Source organism: Garra rufa, chromosome 22 (genome assembly GCF_049309525.1).
Source record: "Garra rufa chromosome 22, GarRuf1.0, whole genome shotgun sequence".
Classification (NCBI taxonomy): domain Eukaryota; kingdom Metazoa; phylum Chordata; class Actinopteri; order Cypriniformes; family Cyprinidae; genus Garra; species Garra rufa.
Window position 1 is genome coordinate 28,540,796 of NC_133382.1, and position 24,342 is coordinate 28,565,137.

Sequence of the window (24,342 nt, forward strand, 5' to 3'; positions counted from 1 at the left end):
GAAAAATTTAAGTTTCTGTTTCAAAGTTTACAGATAGATGGCTAATTTGTATGCCATTGATATGTTCAGTGTTCATGTAAACTGTTTAATAAACACTTCTGGCACTTTTTTTCGAGTCTCTTCATTAGTTTAGTTTTTCCTGTATATGATTCAATAAATACCGTACCGTGCCATTCATACCGAGGTATTTCCGTACCGTGAAGTTTTGATACCGTTACATCCCTAATATATATATATATATATATATATGTATATATATATATATACACACACACACACACACAGCTTTGTGCAAAAGTCTTAGGCCACTAATATTTTCACAGCTAAAAAATGGTTTTAAGTTATTTCTATATTTTGCTGTTGTGTGTCAGTAGGAAATATCTAATATTTCAGTGAGATTTTGGTTTGCACAAGGAGTCTGACAATAGCCAGTGCTCCACACAGAGATCTGACCTCATCATTATCCAGTCTGTCTGGAATGACATGAAGAAACCGAACAAACTAGACAGATTAAATCCAAAAGAACTGTGGCGACGTCTCCCAAAATGCTTCAAAAGACCAGCTACTGTACAAGGCTACAGTACTGTTAAACGTTTTTGGCACTTGTATAAAAATGCTGAAAAAAGAGAATGCTGTCAAAATAATGTCCTAAACAGATTTTCTTTATCAATTAATTTCTATAAACTAAATTAAATCAACATTTGGTGTGACCATCTATTGCGTTTAAAGCAGCTTTTGCCCTAGGTACATTTGTGCACAGTTTTTCAGGTAGCTTTGCAGGTTGGTTTCTTGAAGCATCTTGGAGACTTTGACACAGTTCTTCTGGATTTAGCCTGTCTTGATTTGTTCTGTTTCTCCAAGTCATTCCAGACAGACTGGATAATGATGAGGTCAGATCTCTGTGTGGAGCACTGGCTCTTGTCTGACTCCTTGTGCAAACAAAAATCTCACTGGATTATTAGTTATTGGCAAAATGAATTTTGGAAATATAAACTAATATTTCTTACTGACACACTACAGCAAAAGATAGAAATAACTGACTTAAAACCACTTAATACTAGTAGCCTAAGACTTTTGCACAGTAGTGTATGTGCTCATGCACATTATGTATGTATGTTTCTGCTGCAAAAATAAATAAAAATAATTTGCACTCACCGTAGGGTTTAATGGAGACTCAATCAGATCATCTGATGTCAATCTCACTACTTCCTGTTCTGAGTCAGACTTGGACGGTTGTTTAAAGAGTTCCTTAGCCACTCTCTCAAAATCTTACGAAAGAAAAATGTCTTATTAAAATGTGCTCTATCATACAAAATGCAAAATGTATGACGATGCCTTTTTATGAGTTTATTTTTTTAAAGTATAAACTTAGAATAGTGTACTACATAAGTAAAGAGAGCTAAAAAGTCATCAGTACTTAAACAACTTTGACATAATGAAGACTGACAGAATTATTTCTCACCTCCATAAGCCACTGTCCCTCCTGGGTTCAAACGCAGTCTTTCTCTCAGAGTCAGGACCTGAGACTCAGTAGGCTTCAATCCCAGCACCTCCAGTGCCTGTGGACAAAACAACCGCCCTTTTAGAGCATTTCGTTACACCAGCATAACATGGTCATTGCTTTGCTCTCTCTCTTACACTCACAGACACACACTCATTTCAATGTCTCTGTATTAAATATGATACAATTTTTAATTGAGCGTCTTTTTGATTTTAAATATAAATATAAATATAACCATACATATGTATTTTCACACAATTTAATAAATATATATAATACACATTACTGTAAAAAAAAGCTTCTGGAGTTCAAATGCTTCTAAAAACACACTGCAGTCCAGTGTGATTTACCACAATGAAGCTGTGGCACAGTCTCTATTGATTTTCCCATAATACGTGTGGATACGGGATAGCACACTAACTGCACATATTGTTCAACACTGGGATTAACTCCCTCCACACATGATAGTAAAACCGTAAAAGATCAATACAATACTGAGACTGATGGGTAACTAATCGTTAAAGCCCGCTGGGGGACGCCCAGTGTTTGACCTTGCTATAAACACCAGATGTTTGTAATTCTGTGTAATTATTGTGACAGAAATAGTAATTTTCTATTTGAGAGGATGTTATTATAGAGACCTGCTCTATTTTCTCGGGCTTGAGTTCGAAGCTGGGAGTCGAGGATAGAGGTTTCGAGGGTCTGCAGGTATTGCTGGGATTACAGGCAGTGGTTGCATCTGGACAAAGAGAGAGAGAGAGAGAGATTCAAAATGAAAAAAAAAATCTCTTTTGCAAAACAGCTGTTTGTGATTTTGGTAAAGCACATCACATTTTGGTAAGACTCTTACATAATTCTATGAGAGTACAATTTATTTGAGTAGATTCCTCACAGTAGTGGTTCAAAGAAGTATTTGGGCATTTAAGCCACACTTAAAAATTCCAGAGTGTCTTAGTATTATATAACAAAAGATTGAACATTAGATGAAAGTGGCATTTATTTTACAGAAAAAGGACACACTTTTCAATCAAAAAAGTTGTTTTATTAAAAACATATTAAATATGCTTGCAGATGACACTTGCTTTGATATTGATCTAATGTAAAAACAATTATACACTTTTTAAGTTTAAGAAATTATTATTTTTTCAGTAAAAATGCATTAAATTAATCAAAATGACATTTACGTCATTCAATGATTTAAGGGGAGACACTGCAGGCAAAAACGCTGTTTTTTTCATGCACCTATCAAGTTTGAGATTTGGGGCCTTTTGGTTTTTCAGTGTTTTTTCAAACTAGTGGAAAGAACAAACACTGTTAAGTGTTTCTTTTATAGCACTTTATCTATTTGTGTCAATATATTTTAATTACAATGGATATTTTTAAAGGCCGTTTCAAAAAATGAGTTTTTTCTTCTACATTGAGCCATAATCTCCACTTCAGCAACACTTACACACACCAAACTTTACATTTTTATTCATGTTTATATCCTGAAGGTTTTTACAGAGGGTTTTGTTCATACATAATTTGCTTGATTTTATACAACATTTTATTTTCCCAAAAATGTAAAAAAAAGAAAAAAAGAAATAGTGTTTCCTGTCCTACGTTTTTTCTGAATTATGGCGTGACGAAATGAGATACCCAAAATTCCCTCTGTAAAAACATTTGACTCTCATATGTCAAAAAAATTATTCAAATTATCTTCATCCAGTCTTTCGATTTTTGTACTAGAAATGTATGCAAATTAGCGCATATTTAATCAAATAATGCCTCATTTGCATATTTAAACCTAACATTTTAGAAAACTTGTAATACAAAAAATGTTTGCAATTATCAATGTAATCAATCAACTGGGTAAATTTGTATATTTCCTTTAGGGATTAGACTGGAGTAATGGCTTTTGAAAATCAAGGGAATAAATAAAATTCTAAAATATATTACAAAAGAAAACAATTGTTTTATATTGTAATAATATATTACAATATTAATGTATTTTGATCAACTAAATGCAGCCTTAGTGAGCACTAGAGACTTTTTTCCAAAAACATTAATCTTACCAATGCCAAACTTTTGTGTTATGAAGTGTTCAAAAACATCTAAATGATTTTTGGGGCCACTTCGGGTCAACAATTGAATAGAATTGAATTGAATAAATTCTTTGTGTACAAGCAGGAATTAATATTGTTTGCACAGGTTTTTTTTTTTTTTTTTTCTCCATAAACCCCATCCAACCAGATCTATGAACTGGAGAGAATGCACAATGCTTTGCTTAAAATAGTGCCAACCCTGTCAAATCCTCTTATATGATGAAAAACTGTGAGTGTAACTGAGCTCAAAGGTATGTTCCCTGACCATGAGCTCACTATCTCATCATTTATTGTTCACTCATTCGTTATCTGCATATTTGTTTATCTATTTGGGGGAATTTATTTCCTGAATAGATATTCAAAGCTATTTTAGAATAATATCAGATAGTCCCTCTCACAGATTTGGCATAACAATGAGGCTTGTATGCAATATGATATGATTCATTTTCAATAAATGGGCTCTGGTGAAAATGTACATGCTGCTTTTAAAATTGGTTTCTTCATAGGGTATTCCCTAAACTATATTATACAATATTATATACGAGGTTGGCAGTATTTTATTGAAAAATAAAACAGCCTGTGCAAACAATATTAATTCTTGCTTTTCACAATTGGTAAGAGATCAAATAAAATGGTATAATATTTGAATGAAAGTTTATATTGTTGGCATAAAGTGGCCACAGAAATTATTTGAACACTTAAGCAACTATTTATTTTTAAGTAAAACTACCGTTCAAACGTTTGGCTATTTAAAGATTTTGAAAAAGTTCTCTCCTTCTCAGTGAGACTCTCTTTGCAGGGTCAAAGTTTAGTCTGAGGACATACCAAAACATTTGGAAACAGTAATTTTCTTCATTTCATATTTCATGTTCGTCGTTCAGCTGGAGTTTAAATCTGTTGCAAATCGGAGCTCAAGAAGCTTTATTAAAGATGCTCGTCAATAAAATGAAACCCTGTCCTGAAGAGAGTTCAGCATCCTTGATTTCACCTGGAGTTATGTGTCATGTTGATGGTAATATCCATTTTCAGAAGCATGCCAGCTGGATTATCTTGAGTTACAAAAACAGCACCTAATCAGAACCAGTCTGCCAAACAGGTAGCCTAATCCAGGTGATGCCAAAATGCTTCTTATCTATGAATTTCAGATTGTTCAAAGGCAAAATGCCATGCATAATGCATCAGAATGTTAAAGGCAGCACAGAAAGTGCCCTACAATCTGTGAATAACAATAAGAGGATATTTTGGGTTTCCAACAATTGGGGCATAATGTTAACAAAGAAAATTATTTTGAAAATGTAAAATTCATTTTGAAATGTCATCTGTATCTGTGAGTCCAAATCATATGCATATAAAACATCATTTTTGTCTGTCTGCTGCAAATGCATTAAATGCAACCTCTTTAAAATTCTGAAAGTAATTGCAACTTTTTATCTCACAATTCAAACTTCTTTCTTGCAACTGCGAGTTATTAAGTCAGAATTGTGAGATATAAACTTGCAATTCTGAAAAATTAAGTCCAAATTCATGATTTAAACTTGCAATTGCAAACATAAAGACAGAATTGCAAGATATAAACTCACAATTCTGGCTTTTTTTCACAGAATAGCATGTTTATATCTCGGAATTGTGACAGTTTTTCTCAGAATTGTGAGTTTATATCTTGGAATTGTGACTTTTTTCTCAGAATTGTGAGTTTATATCTTGGAATTGTGACTTTTTTCTCAGAATTGTGAGTTTATATCTTGGAATTGTGACAGTTTTTCTCAGAATTGTGAGTTTATATCTTGGAATTGTGACTTTTTTCTCAATTGTGAGTTATTAAGTCAGTATTGTGAGATATAAACTCAATTCTGAGAAAAAAAAATTTTTCCTTAAAAATCGGACTTTATAACTCGCAATTGCAAGTTTATATCAAGCAATTCCGAGAAAAAAGTCAGAATTCTAAAATAAAAAGCAATAACCTTTTTTATTTTTGAAGAAGATTTTTATTAATCGGAATTGAGTATAAACTATGTGATTATAGCCATATATGCATCAAATTATTTCACTATTATAATAATGTGTCTTTCTGGGTGTCTAAGGGCCTGCAGGAGAATGGAATGTGCAGACATTGCAAAAGTCACATATGGTGGACCCCATGATGAAGCTATATGATATGTTTTGACATTAGACAAAATATATGGTGAGGCCCACTAGCCAGGCCATGTCCACTAGAGAGGCCAGGGTAAGGAAGAACTTGTTATGTTAGGGGCCTCTAGCTAGTCCATGGTGGAGAAGAACATCTGTTTATAATAATAATGGTAAATCTAAGGACCCTCAAGAATTTAGTTTGACATGTGTGCGTGAGAAAGGCAGGTATAAAACCCTGCCTCGACAAAGCTAAGTTAGTTCTCTCTAGGACCAGACTGCAGAGCCTGTTCTCTGTGGATGGCTAGGGGCTCGGCTTAATTGTTTCGGCAATAAAGTCTATTCTTTTGGTATCAAAACCCAAGTCTCAAAAATGTTTCTTCAATCGAGGAAGAGGGGAACCACTTCATATTGGCGTTGTCGGCAGGATGGAAAGGAGCACGGGTGAAAGACCATTTTGGGCTGTCTGGACTGAGCAACATAAACAGTGGCCACTAAAAAAAGGTAAGCAGTTTTTGCTTGCATAATTAGTTTGTGTTGTTCAGCCAGGTCTGCCCAGGATGGTAAGAACACTCAGATATTTGCTCTTCCAAATTTAAAAATAATAAAAGGGGTTTTGAGTCCAAAAGAACTGAATGCATGCATTGATCTGTGTTTTCTGTTGTTTTGGTTTTGAGAAGAATAGGGAATACAGATTTTAATATTTTTATAAGTGTAAAGTTTATGTTAGATGTTTAAAGTGTTAAAAGAGAAGTCCTAGGCAAAAGACCTACAAGAGGTAGGCTTTATTTCTGCAAGGGTTGCCTTCATTGTGTAGAGGAAGTGAATCAATGAGACAGAGCGCAAACTTGCCAGATTGTTTCCCTGTGTTGAGGAAGTGTATCAGGGAATGTTAAGTTGTTTAAGTGTATTTGATTTGTTTTGTGTAAGAGCTGAATATGATCTGTGTTTATTGTTAAGTGGGCCTTGAGGATAGCAATAAACGTGAAGCAGATAAAGTAAAGTCCTATGGATACCGCTCTGTAGAGGAGTTAGGAGGTTACAGAGGTACTGATAGGCAAAAATCCTTCAGAGTACTGCTTTTTTACTGTATGGAAGTTAACTTTTCAGTGAAAGAGCGAGTAGAACTGACAGGTCACTCAAGAAGAGTGTAGAGTAGTCTGTGTAAATGTATGTGTCAGTGTCTGTGTCTGTGTCTGTGTGAGTGAGGGAAAAAACTCCATAAAAAGGGGGACCAGATGTGCGTGCCCCTCCCGGACAAACACTTGAGTGTGGTCAGATTGGAGAGAGAGCCCTGAATAATAGGGACTAATAGATAATAATAAATAAAGAAAATGTTGGTTAAAAATTATAAAAGAAATAGACTTTGCAAAGTACTATAGTAAGAGATTCATTAAAATAAGAAGTATTAGTTAATGATTTATCTTGATAGATGAATAAATAAGATTGCACGTGCTTAAGAACATAATATTTTATATCTAATGACGTCTAAAATTTGTATCTTGTTATCCCTGGAAGACAGTATGGAAATTAATCCATTACAGAGTTTCAGAGATTTGGGGTTGAGTTAACTAAAAGATAACTTGTGTAATGCAATGTGGAATAAGAACAAGATTGGGTGACCAAGTTAATAGAAATGATGATTTAAAGGCCATAGACATTTTAAAATAGTAAAGGGAACTTGGTGAATAAATATATGCTAATAGGGAAAAATTAATTCACCATTACTAGATTATTCTGAACAATCTATGTGAATTTAAAAGAAAAAATAGGATGGAAATCTTTGTTTCACAATATACATGCCATGCTGTTGTAGAAAGAAGAAGGATCATTTTGTTTATTGTAGTATACTTAGATAATAAAGATAGCTTTTTTCTGCATTTTGCAAAGAAGAAACTGCTTGCTATTTTCGCAACGAAGAACTTGCTTTACTAAAATAGAATAAGGGAACTGCTGTTTTTAACCAGATGAAAACGACCATTGAAAGATCTGGCTGAAAAGTGAAATTTAGTTAGAGCTGATTGCTCAGACACAACTGAGGTCACAGTTTACTAAGATCCAATTTGATTAATGCAGTCTCTTGAGTGTTAAAATTTCAGATGACTTCGGGAACAGTGCCTTGACAAAGGAAAGCAAAGAACTGGAGTCTGTCTAACACTGTGATGAAGAAGCAAAGACAAGGCTGCGGAGAGAAGGGGGAGGGGCTGATGGACTTTCAACCCCCCTCCTAAAAGAGGAACATACACTCCTGCATGGAGAAAGACTGACTTAAAGCAGGAAAAGGTGAACATTTCACTTGAGACTTTTCCTGAGAATGAAAAGAACATACGGAAATGCAAAACTCTGGCAGGATCAAGCAAAAGCCAGACTGAGGAGAAGCAAAGAAACATCGGAGAACATACAACCCAACATCAAGCCTTTGACTGCCATCACAGACTGACGACCCAGTGCAACAGCTAAAGAGCTCCAACAGACTGATGATCTACACAGAAGAACTTTCATCACTTCCCATCGTGTGCACAGGTGCTGCATATCTAATGATCACTATAGAGACTGCTTCAAATTTGGTTAATTAATTTAATATTTTACTATTGATTATTCACTGGTCTCACAGCAGCTCTTTGAATTCTGTGTTTTAACTAACATTCTTGATCTGATTTTCCTTAGGTACCAGTCCAGCCTTATGTCTTAAAGAAAAAGAACTTTTGACAGAAAGAGTGGGTGCTTAACTCACCAATCAGATAAAAATGGAGCTGGATTTGGAATAGAGAGGGCTATTTCATTAACCAACTAGGGGAAATGTACAGGTGAATTATCGATACAAATGCTGAGCTTTTATGGAAAAAAGGGGGACAGACAAGATGTCTAATAGGAAAAATAGGGCTGATAAAATAAAAAGTTGGTCACTCCATTTTGTTTAAGGACATTTTGGGGATAGAATGAAGGAAAAAAACTATAAAGTTCCAAAATCATGAAAAAATCACAAATGCTGTCAACACTGGGGGAAATGAGATAGAAATGTTGATATCCATGGATCCTAGATTATGCAGAAAGCTTTTATGCTCTTCTCTAAGATGCTCATGAGCAATAACAAAAAGTATATGATGAAAATTTAAAGTAGACAAGTAAATGACATATGAGAAATTACAGTTGGCTCTTAATTGCACAATGCCTAGAATAATTATTATGAACCAAATAATCTGTTAGATTTTGATGAGGAAAAAAGAAGAGGTTTACATAGCAGTGTTAAATAAACTATGTGGGGACAGAAGTTACCCAGTTGCATAATATGATGTTTAGAACCTATGGGAAATACAACCAAAACTACACTTAATAGAGGCTGATAATGAAAAAGCTTACGTTAGTCTATTCAAAAGCTGAGGCTAAAATCGTTCATTCACAATCAGCTAAGGTTGGACAAAAATAAAAATAAAAATGAAGTTAACCAAAAAGAGTGTGTGTGAGAAAGGGAGAGAAAAAGTATGAATGATGGTGTGCAAGGGTGTGATATGGAGTGAAAGATAGTGTCTGACGAGACACTGAGGCAAATCAATTATTTTGCCAAAACAGCTGTATGCAAATTTGAAATGTGGGCCCACAGGGCAAGTTATGCCCAGTAAAATAATGACCATAGGAAAAATGTGGTTAAGTTTCCTGGTCAACACCTAGGTTATCGTTGTGGCAAAAAGAAAAACAATGCCACAATTGCGCAGCGTATCGCATGGGAAGGCAAAGCAAGCAAGCTTGCTCTGTCCACCCCACATCTAACTTCCTTTTCAGCAAATCATGAGAGAGCTGATTGTGTGTCAAAATGAAAGATATGTTTTTCTGACTGTTAACAAGAATTAAGTGGGTTAAGTGTTTTCCAGGTTGAAAGGCCTATGCTATTGAGCAAGATAGGTCTAAGAAATTATCCAATGGTAGTAGGACAATGATAGTTGTATAACAAAGTGAAAACTGAATTTGCAAATTGTTGAGAATGAATTGGAAATTAATTAAAACTAGTAACAATGCAATTCATGTAATAAAACCCAGCTCATTTTATTGATAATAATGGATATGAGAGTCCAGGGCCAGGACAGCCCTTAACCCACATGACATTTCCACAGGTCGGACCAAGAAGGACGACAGGCCAGATGAAAAAATTAGCATGTCTGATATCACTAATAAAAATTCTGAAAGTTTCCCTTTACAGGTAACAGCACAATCAAGGCCAGGAAATGGTTGGCTCCACCAATAAGAACCATTGAGGATGCAGTTATGATCTCAAGGGAGAATCTTACATCAGCATCATGGTTGCAGAGTGACACCGGGATCTCCCACCATAAAATGCGCCAGCCAGCTTCAACAACCCTACACAGCATGAAGCGAGGGATCAAGGGCGTGCTAGTAACGACCCTCTCTTGCCAACGAGGGAAAGACCATCGCAACGGCTCGTAAAGAGTCACCCTGGTGAAGATGTAGGCCAACAAATGGAAAGGAGGAAATGGAAAGAGAATGAAAGTTGAAACAGACAATGAGAAAGAACGTAAAAAGAAAAAGACAAAGACAGAGAATGAAGCAGACATGTAAAATTGTGTCATGAAAGAACTTTTGATATTAGAAAGACAGGATCTTTTTACTTCTCCCCTAAAATCAAGTGTGAATGAGTGGGGAGGAGGGTTTTTGGTCCTGCAGCTTTACCAAGTGCTATTCTATAATCTGGTCATTAGTAATGAAGCAGTTTGACCTACCTTAGTCACCAGATAGTGATACCGAATTGTGAAGCTGTACTCTGAGTAAAGACATGCAAAGGTGAGACTTAATAAGTCTCAAAGGGGGAAGGTTGAAAAGGTTGAAGAAAAGGTTGAAGATTTTGAAAAGGTTGAAGATTTTTATGTTATTGGTCAAACTGGAGAAAATCAGACAACATGCTTTGCATGCTGAGAAGCTGCTTGAAGAGAGAGGAAGAAGAAGACGAAGGCGACAAAGATCAGTAAAGTGATGTCTGGCTGACCTAGGTAAATGAACATACAGTGGTGTATGGGAGCTGAACACGCAGCGACATCACTGTGTGGGAGTAATCTGAGGTCAGTACAGGCCAACGAATGACAGCAAGGAGAAGTTAGCAGGAGTTAGCAGGTGTCACATGGCAGTACCTGACAAGAATGGTACACATTGAATTAAACAGGAAGATGAGGAAAATGAAGAAATCCCTAGAAACAGAACCGAGTCTGCAGATATTAGCAACAAATATGATCGTTCTGATCTTGCTCACTGCTACTCTGATCGAGAAGGCCGAGATGTCCAAGAAGTAAAGGCAGGAGATGAACACTAGCTGGACCACCCAGATCCTGCCCACTCCTATGCTAGCAACATGTGGTGGAGACTGATTAACCACAACAAGGCAAGAAATCATCTGATCAAGGCGAAAAGTGAAATCGGCATGAAAGTAATTTCACTGCAAGATCACAGCAAATATTTAAGCTTGGGAAGAGACAACCCTGTTCCGAAAGAACATTAACTATAAAATAGCCTTTAAGTTGATAAGTCGAAGTGACAAGGTATGAACTGATAAGTTTCATGAACACTACGAAGGTAATGATGGAGGCATCAAGGAAGACCTGCAAGAACTAAGACAGCACTGCAAAACCAACTCGTCTTGGACCAGCTCACTGCATCTACGGGGGATGTGTACAATAGTGGAGACTACATGTTGTACATATATTCCAGACAATGATGCAGATGAACACATGATAGACCTAGGCATCCATAACATGACTAAAACAATAGAAAGATTGACCGCAAGAGAAATGAATACTGGTGATAATGTATGGGGATGAAACTGGTTTAAAGGAATTACGGTAGAAAGCTGAACACATTAGATTAATTGCCCTCTCAGCACTAGCTATGTTGCAATGTATGTGGACTTGTTGTAATGTGCATGATCAGAAGAGTTGTGAATTCAACATGAAATCTTCAATAGCTCACCACATGGTAATATAAAATGTCATAAGGTTAGATGTAGTAAAATTGGGAGGTAAATGTTTCATAGAGAGAAGCAGACAGATAAATACCCCTTCAGAGTACTTTGGTTAGTCACTGAGTAGAATCTTAATTAGGAAACAGCACTGTGGGGAAAGTGAGACGTGAAACGTCTCAAAGGGGGAAATATGAAGAAGATTTTTATTAATCGGAATTGAGTATAAACTATGTGATTATAGCCATATATGCATCAAATTATTTCACTATTATAATAATGTGTCTTTCTGGGTGTCTAAGGGCCTGCAGGAGAATGGAATGTGCAGACATTGCAAAAGTCACATATGGTGGACCCCATGATGAAGCTATATGATATGTTTTGACATTAGACAAAATATATGGTGAGGCCCACTAGCCAGGCCATGTCCACTAGAGAGGCCAGGGTAAGGAAGAACTTGTTATGTTAGGGGCCTCTAGCTAGTCCATGGTGGAGAAGAACATCTGTTTATAATAATAATGGTAAATCTAAGGACCCTCAAGAATTTAGTTTGACATGTGTGCGTGAGAAAGGCAGGTATAAAACCCTGCCTCGACAAAGCTAAGTTAGTTCTCTCTAGGACCAGACTGCAGAGCCTGTTCTCTGTGGATGGCTAGGGGCTCGGCTTAATTGTTTCGGCAATAAAGTCTATTCTTTTGGTATCAAAACCCAAGTCTCAAAAATGTTTCTTCAATCGAGGAAGAGGGGAACCACTTCATTTTTTATTCAGTGGCGGAAATGAGTTTTAAACTAATGTATTTTATTGAGTTATTAAGTCAGAATTGTTAGATATAAACTCACAATTATGGCTTTTTTTCACAGAATAGCATGTTTATATCTCGAAATTGTGACTGTTTTTCTCAGAATTGTGAGTTTATATCTTGCAATTGTGTCTTTTGTTCTCAGAATTGTCAGTTATTGTAAGTCAGAATTGTGAGTTATAAACTAAATTCTGAGAACATATATTTTTTCCTTTCAAAATTAGACTTTATAACTTATTATATCTTAAAATTTAGAGAAAAAAGTCTAAATTGCATGGAAAGTCCAAAAGCAGATTCAAACTTGCATTGGTACGCTTATATCACACAATTCTGACTTTATAACTCGCAATTGCAAGTTTATATCACGCAATTCTTAGGAAAATGTCAGAATTACGAGTTTGTATCATGCAATTCTGAAAAAAAAATTCTGAATTACGAAATAAAAAGTCTCAATAACTATTTAACTTTTTTAGTCAGTGGTGGAAAAAGGCTTCCATAATATATAGCTATAATATGAAAAAAATTGCATATTTGCTAATTTCTTTGCCCCTATGTATTTAAAGGCCTGTAATTATTATTAATTTTCTAATTAACATATGCTCTTAACAGAGTTGAACTTATATGGACCTCCTATGGGATTTCTATAAAGAAAAAAAACAGGCTTGCAGTACCAGAGTTGGCCACTGTGGTGCAGGCACTCTCAGGTGAGGACACAGGGGTGAGATTAGGCTTTGCTGTCACTGGTCGTACCTGTAATGATAAGAACAAATAGCAGTTGCCCTATTTGTCTGTTCAGTTATAGATCTGTGTTGTGCGTGACCCGGAGTGGGGGTGTGTCAGCGGGACAGGAAGTAGTTCCGGTTGTAACCTGGTTCCCGGCGAGACATGTAACAAGTCTAAACTTCTTTATATAAAGCTCCGTCTCTTCAAGCTACTAAAGAGTGTCGTTATTGAAGAACCCACACACACACAAAACATTACAGTACCTGTAGAAAAGACACAATTTAAAGCTTTTAAGAAAACTCAAACACTCTTTAAAGCAAGAAATACATTAGAGAACAGTTAGAGAACATAAATGAGTCTCTGTTGCCAGACTGGAATCAGCCACAGTATTGTGTCTTACCTTAGTAAGTTCTACAGAAGGCAACGTCTCACTTCCACAGTTGGGGGTGTTGGCTATTTTAGGAACAAGACCTCCAGGCAGAGTTGCTCCCCCGAGTCCAGTGGACCTGTGTTGGGGGGCTGTACAGCAGGGAGGCTGAAGTGAGATAGGGCTGTGTGGTCCACTGCTGGAGCCTGATGAAGACCTTCGTCTGATAAATGCTATTTCTACTGTAGGGTCTGGTCTGTAGGGTAAAATTAGTGACATTTGTAAATATATTGTTATTTTGGAAAGGTTGTCTTGAAAGTTTCATATAGACATATATACTGGGGATTTAACCTGAGTTTTGTTCGAGTGAGTATGGTTTTGGCTTCTTCGTGTGTTACTCCAATGAGTGACTCCTTATTGATGGATATGATCTGGTCCCCAGCCTTTAGTCTCCCATCCTAGAGTGACAAAAACATTCCACTTGACCTTAATTTACTTCACCTAAGCCTGTTTTTAGCTTAAAGATTAATTTTTAGCAGCCATTACTTCAGTCTTTAGTATTATAAGTGTAAAATAAGTATTATAAGTGTGAAGTATTTATACATCACTGTAGTATTTTAATGTATACATTTTTTAAAGTATATAATTTATTTTTTCTTTTGATTTTGAGTGAAATGTCGGCTGTATCTGTGAGTCCAACTCTAATGCTTATAAAGTATATTTTAAAATTATATATATATATATATATATATATATATATATATATATATATGCATTGAGTGCAACCACTTTAAAATTATGGAAGCCCATTTCCGCCACTGAATAAAAAAATAAAAAAAGTAATTGTAACTTTTTATCTGTCAGTTCTGACTTTTTTTATGCAAGTTATTAAGTCAGAATTGTGAGATATAAACTGGCAATCCTGAGGTATGAAGTTCAAATTGCATGATTTAAACTCGCAATTGTGAATTATAAAGTCAGAATTGCAAGATATAAACTCACAATTCTTACCTTTTTTTTTTTTTTTTCAAAGAATACTGAGTTTATACCTCGGAATTGTGACTGCTTTTCTCAGAATTGTGAGTTATTAAGTATTGTGAGAGATGAACTCAATTCTGAGAACATATATTTTTTTCCTTAAAATTGGACTTTATAACTCGCAAATACGAGGTTATATCTCACAATTCGGAGAAAAAAAAAGTCAGAATTGCATGGAAAAAAGTTTTTGAGTTTATTTTCCACAATTCTGACTTTATAACTCGCAATTGCAAATTTATATCACGCAAACTCACATTTTCGAGTTTATATCCCGCAATTCTGAAAGAAAAAGGTCAGTATTATGAGTTTGTAATTCCGAGAAAAAAACTCAGATCACAGCATCATATGATCATTCAGAAATCATTCTAATGATTTCTAATGGTGGTTAATGAACGCTTTTTATTATTATCAGTGTTGAAAACTATGTATGTTGTATGTATTTATGATTTTAAATTCTATTTTACAATTTTACAAAATCAAAAAAATGATAAAAAATACCTTTTGGCAATCACCTCCTTGTATTATTTCCTGAACGTACACCATTGGTCCCTCTGCACGGTTAGCTCCGCCCCTGATGACCAAGCCCAATCCTGTCCCTTTGGCAACACATATCAACTGAATCATGCAGTCTCTGGAGAAGGAAGGGAAAACATAAGGGCTTGGATCAACAGCAAAAACAATGGCTCCTGAGGTGACTAGTTTTTTTCAACAACTCTAAATTAATCTTTTGTGGGATTTCTCTTGTACTCAGTCTAGGTCAGGTTTTTTCAGGCTCAGACTTTTCAATCAGGACACTATTAGCAGCAACAGGGTGAGAAAGCTGCTGGGTTTTGTTATTTGTTTTGGTAGTAGAATTATCTGAAGTATAAACAAAAGAATCACACAAAAGCACTGGATAAAATCTGAATTCGATCTACAGTCATTTGGTTCTCACGAGCAGACTTGTGGAGGTGGGGAGGTAATGCAGGCAGTGGTGTATACTGGGTTTGGGTCTTTAGGGCTCAGAAGAAGAGGACTAGTTGATCTGGAAGATGAGGAGGAGGAGGCAGTGTCGGTGATCTTTCCTAAAGACAAGAGATTCGCTTTTTAATACATTCAATCACTGCATTGTTTTCACTTACACTTATAATATTTTGTTATATATCTTCTGTATACAATTCTGTTTAAAGAATTGGTCAAAAATACAGCAAAAAGATATTTCACATAAAAAGACATTTACATACAGTCCAATGTTGTTACCTGAATGATCCTTTGTTTTGTTTTTTTGTTGTTTATGAGTCCCTTGTTTGTCCTGAACAGTTAAACTGACTGCTTTTCTTCAGAAAATCCTTCAGGTTCCACAAATTCTTTGGTTTTTCAGCATTTTTGTGTATTTGAACCCTTTCCAACAACGACTGTATGATTTTGAGATCTTTTCACACTGAGGATAACTGAGGGACTCATATGCAACTATTACAGAAGGTTAAACCATTCACTCATGCTCCAGAAGGAAAAACAATGCATTAAAAGCTGGGGGTGTAAAAGACTTTTTGAATCAGGATTAATTTAATTTTCTGGGAAACATCTTCTGTAGCTTCTGAAAGGCAGTACAAAAAAAAAAAAAAAAGATATTTATGGAAATATTTACACATCTTCAATTTACACCCCAGCCTCGTAATGCATTAATTTCCTTCTGGAGCATCAGTGAGCATTTTAACCTTCTGTAATAGTTGCATATGACTCTCTCAGTTGTCCTCAGTGTGAAAAGATAGATCTCAAAACAATAAAGTCATTGTTGGAAAGGGTTCAAATATACAAAAATGATAAAAAACCACATCATTTGTGTGACCTGAAAGATTTTTCTGAAGAACAATGGGAGGTTTAACTGTTCAGGACAAGCAAGGGACTCTAACGAACAACTATCACTAAACAAAACACACACACACACACACACACACACACACACACACACACACACACATGTTGGGTTTACATGTTTTATGGAGACATTCCATAGGCGTAATGGTTTTTATACTGTACAAACCGTACTTTCTATCACCCTACACCTACCCTACACCTAAACCTAGCCCTCACAGGAGATTGTGCACACTTTTACTTCATCAAAAAAACTCATTGTGCATGATTTATAAGCCTGTTTCCTCATGGGGACCTGAGAAATGTCCCCACAAGGTCAAAATCTACTGGTATTCCTATCCTTGTGGGGACATTTGGTCCCCACAACGTGATGAATACCAGGTACACACACACACACACACACACACACACACACACACACACACACACACACACACACAGCTGTGGATCATTCAGGTATCAATACAGTATTAAGAATCAAGTGTATGTAAACTTTTGAACAGGGTCATTTTTATAAATTAATAAACTATTATTTTCTCTTGTGGACTATATATTAATGTATTTTATGTGAAATATCTTATTCAGGTCAGTACTAAATAAAAACATCATGCATTTTGTATGATCCCTCTTATTTTGGTATAATAATGAACGTTTTGCAGATTTTGCAAGATGTAGGTAAACTTTTGACCTCAACTGTATATTTAATTTATTCATATAATGCTAAATGTTCAGAAGCCATTACTCTGGTCTGATTTGGTTAAATCTCTTATTAAAATGGTTGTGCTGATTAATATTTTGTGTAAAAACTCAGTTCAAAACAACAGCATTTATGTGAAATAGAATTTTCTTGCAACATTATAAATGCCTTTACTGTCACTTATGAATTTAATATTAAAAATTAAAAATCTTACTGACCCCTAAATTTTGAAAGGTAGAGTACACACACATTCATTGTTTCAAGACTATTATGATGTGTGCTTGATGTAGAAAACAAAGACAGAAATGTTTTTTTATGTAGGAAACAATGATGTTATGGAGTACCCAATCCAATTTGTTTTAAGATATTATTGTCAGTTGCTGCAAGTTCTCAAAATCAGACGTTAGTCATTCACTCCTGAAATGCAGTATAACGATAAACGTAGTGGAAAATACCTGTGGAAGCAGAGGTGTCTGATCCAGAACTGGTACTACTGCTGGAGCCATATTTTTCCATTAACTCAACAAATTCCCTCCTTATGATAAATATATAAAGACAAAATCAAAATCAGTCATATATATATATATATATATATATATATATATATATATATATATATATATAGCAAATTTACATTTCCTGGAGACATAATTTTCCAGTGGTTCATAATAAGAGGGCTTTTGTACAGACTAACTTTTTCTTGACAATTTTTTTGTCTGTGTTGTGTCCAGAGTATAAACATTACATGGATTTTCCATTCTGTAAAACCAAGCATTACGTAAGTATGAAGGATATTATCATTCTTAGCTTTTAAAATACACAAAAAAACACATTGTCAGCCTCTGTTTATTTAATATGACATCTCCCATTAAATGCAACTTCCTCATTAGGCCTAAAAGAAGCTTAGAAGCACTTAATTAGATTACTGAAGTAATCACAGATAAATTGGCATCAAAGTTAAGAGCCAGACTGTTTCCAAACCAGAAATGCGATCTAGGCAGTAATCTTTCAATTAATATTATGTTCTCAAAATCTGTGTACCGTACTGAAGCAGTTTGTTTGAGGTGACTGATTGTCCATTAATTATAATGGTAATCCATTTACAATGTTATAGATTAAAACCTGACCTCTGCTGGTTTAACTCAGGGCACATATGACAGACTTGTGGCCCAAATACGTCAACAGCTGTTCAGTCAGGAGTACAAAAGTGCTCATCGGGAAGTCACTGAGACCAGCAAAATGCCAGGGCGATTTAAACAAAGACAGACAGGATGAACTTGACAACTGCCTAAAACGGAGACCTCTGGCTGAGCAGACAATGCCAAAACAAAACAAAAAAAATCTCAGCATGCATCCTCCAAAAATGACTAAGCATGGAATAGCAACTTGATATCGTCAGTATAGACGTACTATATCAATCTTGTCTCCTGAGAATATTTAAAAACGACTATACTTATGTTTTAAGTTAAGGTGAGACACTGCAGGTGAATAGGGCAAAAAATTAACTAATAGTTATCACCTTACTTATCCAGTTAAATGATTACACTGATAATTGCTAGAAAACTTTAGAAAGGTTTAAATATGCAATTGAGGCATTATTTAATGAAAAATGTGCTCATTTGCATACATTTCTAGTACAAAAATCTAAACACTGGATGAAGTCAGTTTCAAAATTCTTGTTTAATTTTTTTGACATTAGAGTCAAATGTTTTTACAGAGGGGATTTTGGCTGGTCTTAGCTGATTTTTTTTTTACCATTTTGGGGGGGAATAAAATGTATAAAATCAAGCAAATTAAATATGAACAAATCCCTCTGTAAAAACTTTCAGAATATAGACAGGAATACAAAATTGTGTTTGGTGTGTGTAAGTGTTACCGAAGTGGAGATGTATGGCTCAGTGTAGAAGAAAAAACTCATTTTGAGAAAACGGCCTTTAAAAATATGGATTGTTATTGAAATCTCTTGACACAAATAGATAAAGTGTTATACAAGAAACACTAAACAGTGTTTTCTTTCGACTAGTCTGAAAAAAAAAAACTTGAAGGTTTGGTGCTCTAAAACTCTCAAACTTGACAGGTGCATGAAAAAACTGTTTTTGCCTGCAGTGTCTTCCCTTAAAAAAACGAATCAGTGCTGGAAAAATGGCATCACACTAAACAAAGGCCAAAATTCTCAATAAAGTGCTAAAGACTTTAATGTACTTAAGCGTATTAAGACTATTTTTAGATTTACAAAAAAATCTAGACAATCATTTGTACTCATCCATTTATAGGATTAAGTATATCATGTCCAACAGTACACAAGCTGTACTTGGCAAGCAATATTTCCTGTCTCCATTTAATTAAAATCTTTGAACACAAAACAAATCAAATAAATAGTTTTAAATGTCACCAAATTCATAAAAGTCATCTTACCTGGAAGAATCGTCACGTACTATCAGTAAAGACATGTGATTTGTAGCTGACGCCATGCGGAGAACCTCCACTGCCCTAATATCAAACAGATTTCTCAGTTTAGCTGTTTCAATACACTCTAGGCGTCTTCTATTTTATCACAGATCCATAACCAATCCAGAATACTTTACTTTTCATTTGTAACACCTCCTAAATTCATGTTGTTGACATCTAAGATGAGGTCCCCAGCTCTAAGACGCCCTGAAAGACAAAAAGGGACATCATCCTTCATTCCCAGAATCTAAGTTCAAACATTCAGTGGAGATTTTGGGAATGAGAACATACCGTCCTGTGCCGCCACGCCACCTGGCAAAACTCGTTTAATGAAAATACCAAACTCTTCACCGCTCTGTTCCCTGTAGCCCCCAATAATCTTCACGCCTGTCAAATTGAGAACAAGATTTTTAGGATTAATTCTGGGGGTGAGAGAACAAATTACATCAAATTGTGCACCAAATGCCTTGAAATATAAAGCAGTGTACACCAGTTTTCTAGGAATATTATTATAAACTGTGGTTCTCACCAAGTCCTTTTTTACAGTCTGTAAACTCTAGTCTCTCCACAGCACGGTTGATGCCATGGGGCCCCATTATTGTCCTAAAAAAGGAAATATTAGTAGACATTATCATAAAAACAAGATTTTCACATAATCATTTCCCCAAAATATTGAGCGAGTTGCACATCTGTCCTTTATAACAGAAGATAATGGTGAATATTTAATAAAAAACATGTTCATACAATTGGATGAAATGTTTAAAAAGGCTTTCAAAGATCTGTACTGTAATAAACACATATGCTTAATATAATATAGAATATTAGAATGCATACATTTAAAGTCAGCTATAAAGAAAAACAATGTTTTTGATTATAGTAAACAGAATGGTGGTTGAAGTATTGAGCATTATCAGGCAAAATAAAAAAAAGTGCTTATACATGAAGTGGGTTACTGTGCATGGGTTTATATTAAAATCACTCAAACATGTAGGTAAACATTGAAAGTGCCAAATCCTTTATAAAAAGAGAGTATCTATCAAATCCAATGATGGCCTGATCTCTATTGCATTTAATCCCTACAACAGACTGAAAGGAACGAAATACAATGTTTTGCCTTTAACTAGGACATTGAGTTAAATGTTAATAGAGCTCTGAACAATTTGCTCATTTTAATAATAGAACTTGGTCTGATGAAGAGCCTACATGCTCGAAATGACACACGCTATGCAAAAGTTTTTTTTTTATACATTTTAATATCTTTGGAGCTTTGGTGTTGCCAACTTTACATTTAAATGTTCTACTTGTTTTTTAGTCGAGCACCCACTTGAGATTTATGTGCGTGCTTTTGTTTGCTTTTTTTCATCTTTTCAATACAAATATCATCACATATTTCTGGGGGGTTGTTTATTTAATCAATCTTTTACCCCTCATGTTCTGCTTAAACACTGCATGTGTAAAATAGGGGAATAAAAGGAATTTCATAACTGACATCTAACTTTCAATTCAGATTAATTTTAAATGAGCATCTGACTTCATCAAAATCTGGCAAACAGATGTTATTTAAGCCTTATCCGTCTGTTTGACAAAGAAGTAGGCAAGCACTTTTGAAAAGGCAATTGTTGTTCAGTATAGCAATGCTGGGTTTGTCTGAGGTCAGTTTGACCTGTTCAGATACACAGAAAGATAAAAAGATTTTAAAAAGAAAATGTTCACAAAAAATAGAAAAATAATAACTGGAAGAAGTGTACTTGTACAATGTGTATAATATTTAGAAATTCAAGTTGATATTTTGTTTATAATCAGAGCAGAAAAATAATTTTTTTAAACTTTTACAAAATTCTGTTAATATTTATTTTTATGTTTTGCATTGAGAATATATACATATATACAAGTAATGTTGCAAAAAAATGCAAAAAATATATTCTGTATTAATGTCAAAACCGTTCTTTTCTTTAAATGCTCTTTTTTTAACAGTACTAAATTCAGGAGCAAAAGCTACGTTAAGCAGCAAAAAATAAGACATTTAAACAAAAGTTTTTTTTTTTAAATAAGAAATAAAATTATATAACAAAATTCATATATCATGTATTAGTATCAAAAATGTTATTTTCAGCACTCTTTAAACAGTACTTAATTCAGAAAAGGAACCGAATACAATGTTTTGCCTTTAACTAGGACATTGAGTTAAATGTTATTAGAGCTCTGAACAATTTGTTCATTTTTATAATACAATTATCATCACATATTTTCTTATATTTATTTGTTTAATCTACCTTTTACCCCTTATGTTTTGTTCAAATTTACTTTAAATGTTTTTTATGTACATACATCACTGCATAATTTTCACTTCAGAATTTTCAGTTTTCACTTATTATAATACAAATATCATCACATATTTTTTTGTATTTACCTTGACTGTAAAATATACAAATAATGATGCAAAAAATGTAAAAGAAAGAATCTGTATTAGTCAAACATTTTAAACAGTGCTAAATTCAGGGGGAAAAAAAACAAACAAGTTAAGTGGCAAAAAAAGATTACTCTTTTAAAAATAAGAAAAATAAAATAGTATGAACAAACTGAAGAAAATAACTGGAAGGAGTGTATTTGTACATTGTGTAAAATATTTAGAAAATCTAAGCATGTGAAATGCATTGCATTTATTCATACCTCTGTACTATTTTATGAAAGATATGTGTTATCAAGTTGGCATTTTGTTTATAATAAGAACAGGAACAGGTTTTAAACTATTAAAAATCCAGTAAATATATTTATTTTTATTTTTTGCATTGAATGTGTAATTAACAAGTAATGATGCAAAAAAATCTATTCTGTATTCATGTCAAAAAAATTATTTAGCACTCTTTTTAAACACTACTAAATTCAGGAAAAAATTAAGGTAATTGGCAAAAAAATAAGAAAAAATGTTTTAAAAATAAGATTTAATTTTTTAAATAAGAAAAATTAAATAATATGATTCAAATTGAAGAAAATAACTGGACGTAGTGTACTTGTACAATGTGCACAATATTTAGAAAATCTAAGCATGTGAAATGCATTGCATTTATTCATACCTGTGCTGTTTTATGAAATATATGTTATCAAGTTGACATTTTGTTTATATATTCTGTATTAGTGTCAAAAACGCTATTTTCAGCATTCTTTTTCTTTAAACAGTACTAAATTCTGAAAAAATCTAAGTTAAGTGTCAACAAACATATGCATTTGCTAAAAACTCAACAGTGTTTATGAAACAGATGATGGTTCAACTCTTGGACTTTTTTAATCTCAAACCAAAGTGGTGTTTTTGTTTTGTTGAGTTCATGTGGCGGTCAGCTCGAACTGAACAGGATGACAAGGACAAACCTTGCACTCCTTATTAGTGATGTATTTAACCTGATTCCCATCTCTGCAATTAGTGTTCTTTGTTATCTCCTCTGCTGCACTGTAAACAATGCACTTTAATCTCCAGCACATTAAGAGCAACAAAGAGAATTAGAATTCCGTTCAGCGTAATGACATGATCTGCAGAATACAGCAGATACAGCAGAGAAGACATGTTTATTTGCATCAAATCTATGTCTAAAGTACATTGTCCTATAAAATCCATATATCATTGTCTTTAACAAGTCACCCTGAACAAAGAGAGCTCAGATGTAGTGCGTGAGATTGTGTTACAAAAGGTCCAGCATTAAACTGATCACTTAATTCTACCTAATCTGTCTTACCTTGCTCAAGCCATGTAAGGATATGCACTGAAGTGACTACACCGAAACTACGCAGGCATCCCCCTAGGGTGCATCCTGTCTATCTTGCTCTAACTTTCCACTTCCTGCTGGTTCATCATCAATACAATGCTAATGAACTCTAAATGACAAGTTCTCATGTATAATCTCTATTGCATTAGTAGAGCATCACAAGTTACCAAACAGAATATTGGGATATGCTGAAATGTTCCAATTGGAACATCCAAGCCCAAGCAGAAACATTAAGGCAATGACACAAGCACAGCAAATGAGGCTATGAAAGACATCAAATAAGCTTTAAAAGCATTAGTATTTGCTTAATCTAAAGTCACTCAGCCAGATAACAAGGAGATAATGGCATTTCCTACCAGTAGAGGAGTGATAGCCCGTCAAAGTGTTCTGCCTCCACTTGTGGAAGCAGTGCCATTGCAGGTCCACGAGTAACTGATGATGTGTTGTAAAGTCTACGTTATCACCGGGTCGGGGGGAACGGCGGTTCAAATCAGGTCAGTCTCGATGACTGAGAGACAGCAATCTACCCAGACAGTAACAGACACACTCCTACCTATCCACTAATCTCTCCTGATACCCCCGCAGTCACATGGTTTGCCTCACCTCTCTCTGTGCTGTCACAGCTGATGATGATTCTGCCTCTCCGGAGGCAGGAAAGCTCAAAACTTGACACTGGGATGTGATGAGGAATGAGGGGACGGGGGTCTGACGCAGGGACTCTGAATCTACAATCCAGCCTATTTGAAACTGAAAAGAAAACGAGAAATATAAAATTAGCATTGTCCACATGAAAGCAACGACAGTATGTATATAAAAACATCAAAATAAATCAAATAGAATTCCATTAAAAAGTATCTAAAAACATGAATGAATAAGAAAAAACATATTGATTTACCACTTGCAAATTACATTTTTAGATCACTGAGGACAGTTTGTGTTTTGAATACTCAGTGAAAAAAAATCAAACATGACACATAGCCTATAAA

General features: G+C 34.7%; 1 protein-coding gene across 1 annotated transcript in view; it reads right to left on the bottom strand.

Annotated features, from left to right (window-relative positions):
• Nucleotides 1-23,921, bottom strand: part of stxbp4 (syntaxin binding protein 4) — a 52,748-nt gene extending 28,827 nt beyond the window's left edge. Inside the window, exons 1-14 of the mRNA XM_073828472.1 lie at nt 23,713-23,921; nt 20,128-20,201; nt 19,890-19,985; nt 19,736-19,805; nt 19,566-19,640; nt 17,606-17,685; nt 15,534-15,663; nt 15,098-15,230; nt 13,913-14,019; nt 13,595-13,817; nt 13,143-13,221; nt 2,143-2,240; nt 1,463-1,559; nt 1,156-1,268 (exon numbers count right to left, since the gene is read on the bottom strand). Of these exons, the coding sequence (XP_073684573.1) occupies nt 1,156-1,268; nt 1,463-1,559; nt 2,143-2,240; nt 13,143-13,221; nt 13,595-13,817; nt 13,913-14,019; nt 15,098-15,230; nt 15,534-15,663; nt 17,606-17,685; nt 19,566-19,640; nt 19,736-19,805; nt 19,890-19,985; nt 20,128-20,201; nt 23,713-23,771 (1,434 nt within the window). The 5' untranslated portion in view covers nt 23,772-23,921. The remainder of the gene's footprint in view (nt 1-1,155; nt 1,269-1,462; nt 1,560-2,142; nt 2,241-13,142; nt 13,222-13,594; nt 13,818-13,912; nt 14,020-15,097; nt 15,231-15,533; nt 15,664-17,605; nt 17,686-19,565; nt 19,641-19,735; nt 19,806-19,889; nt 19,986-20,127; nt 20,202-23,712) is intronic.
• Between the last annotated feature and the right edge of the window lie 421 nt (nt 23,922-24,342).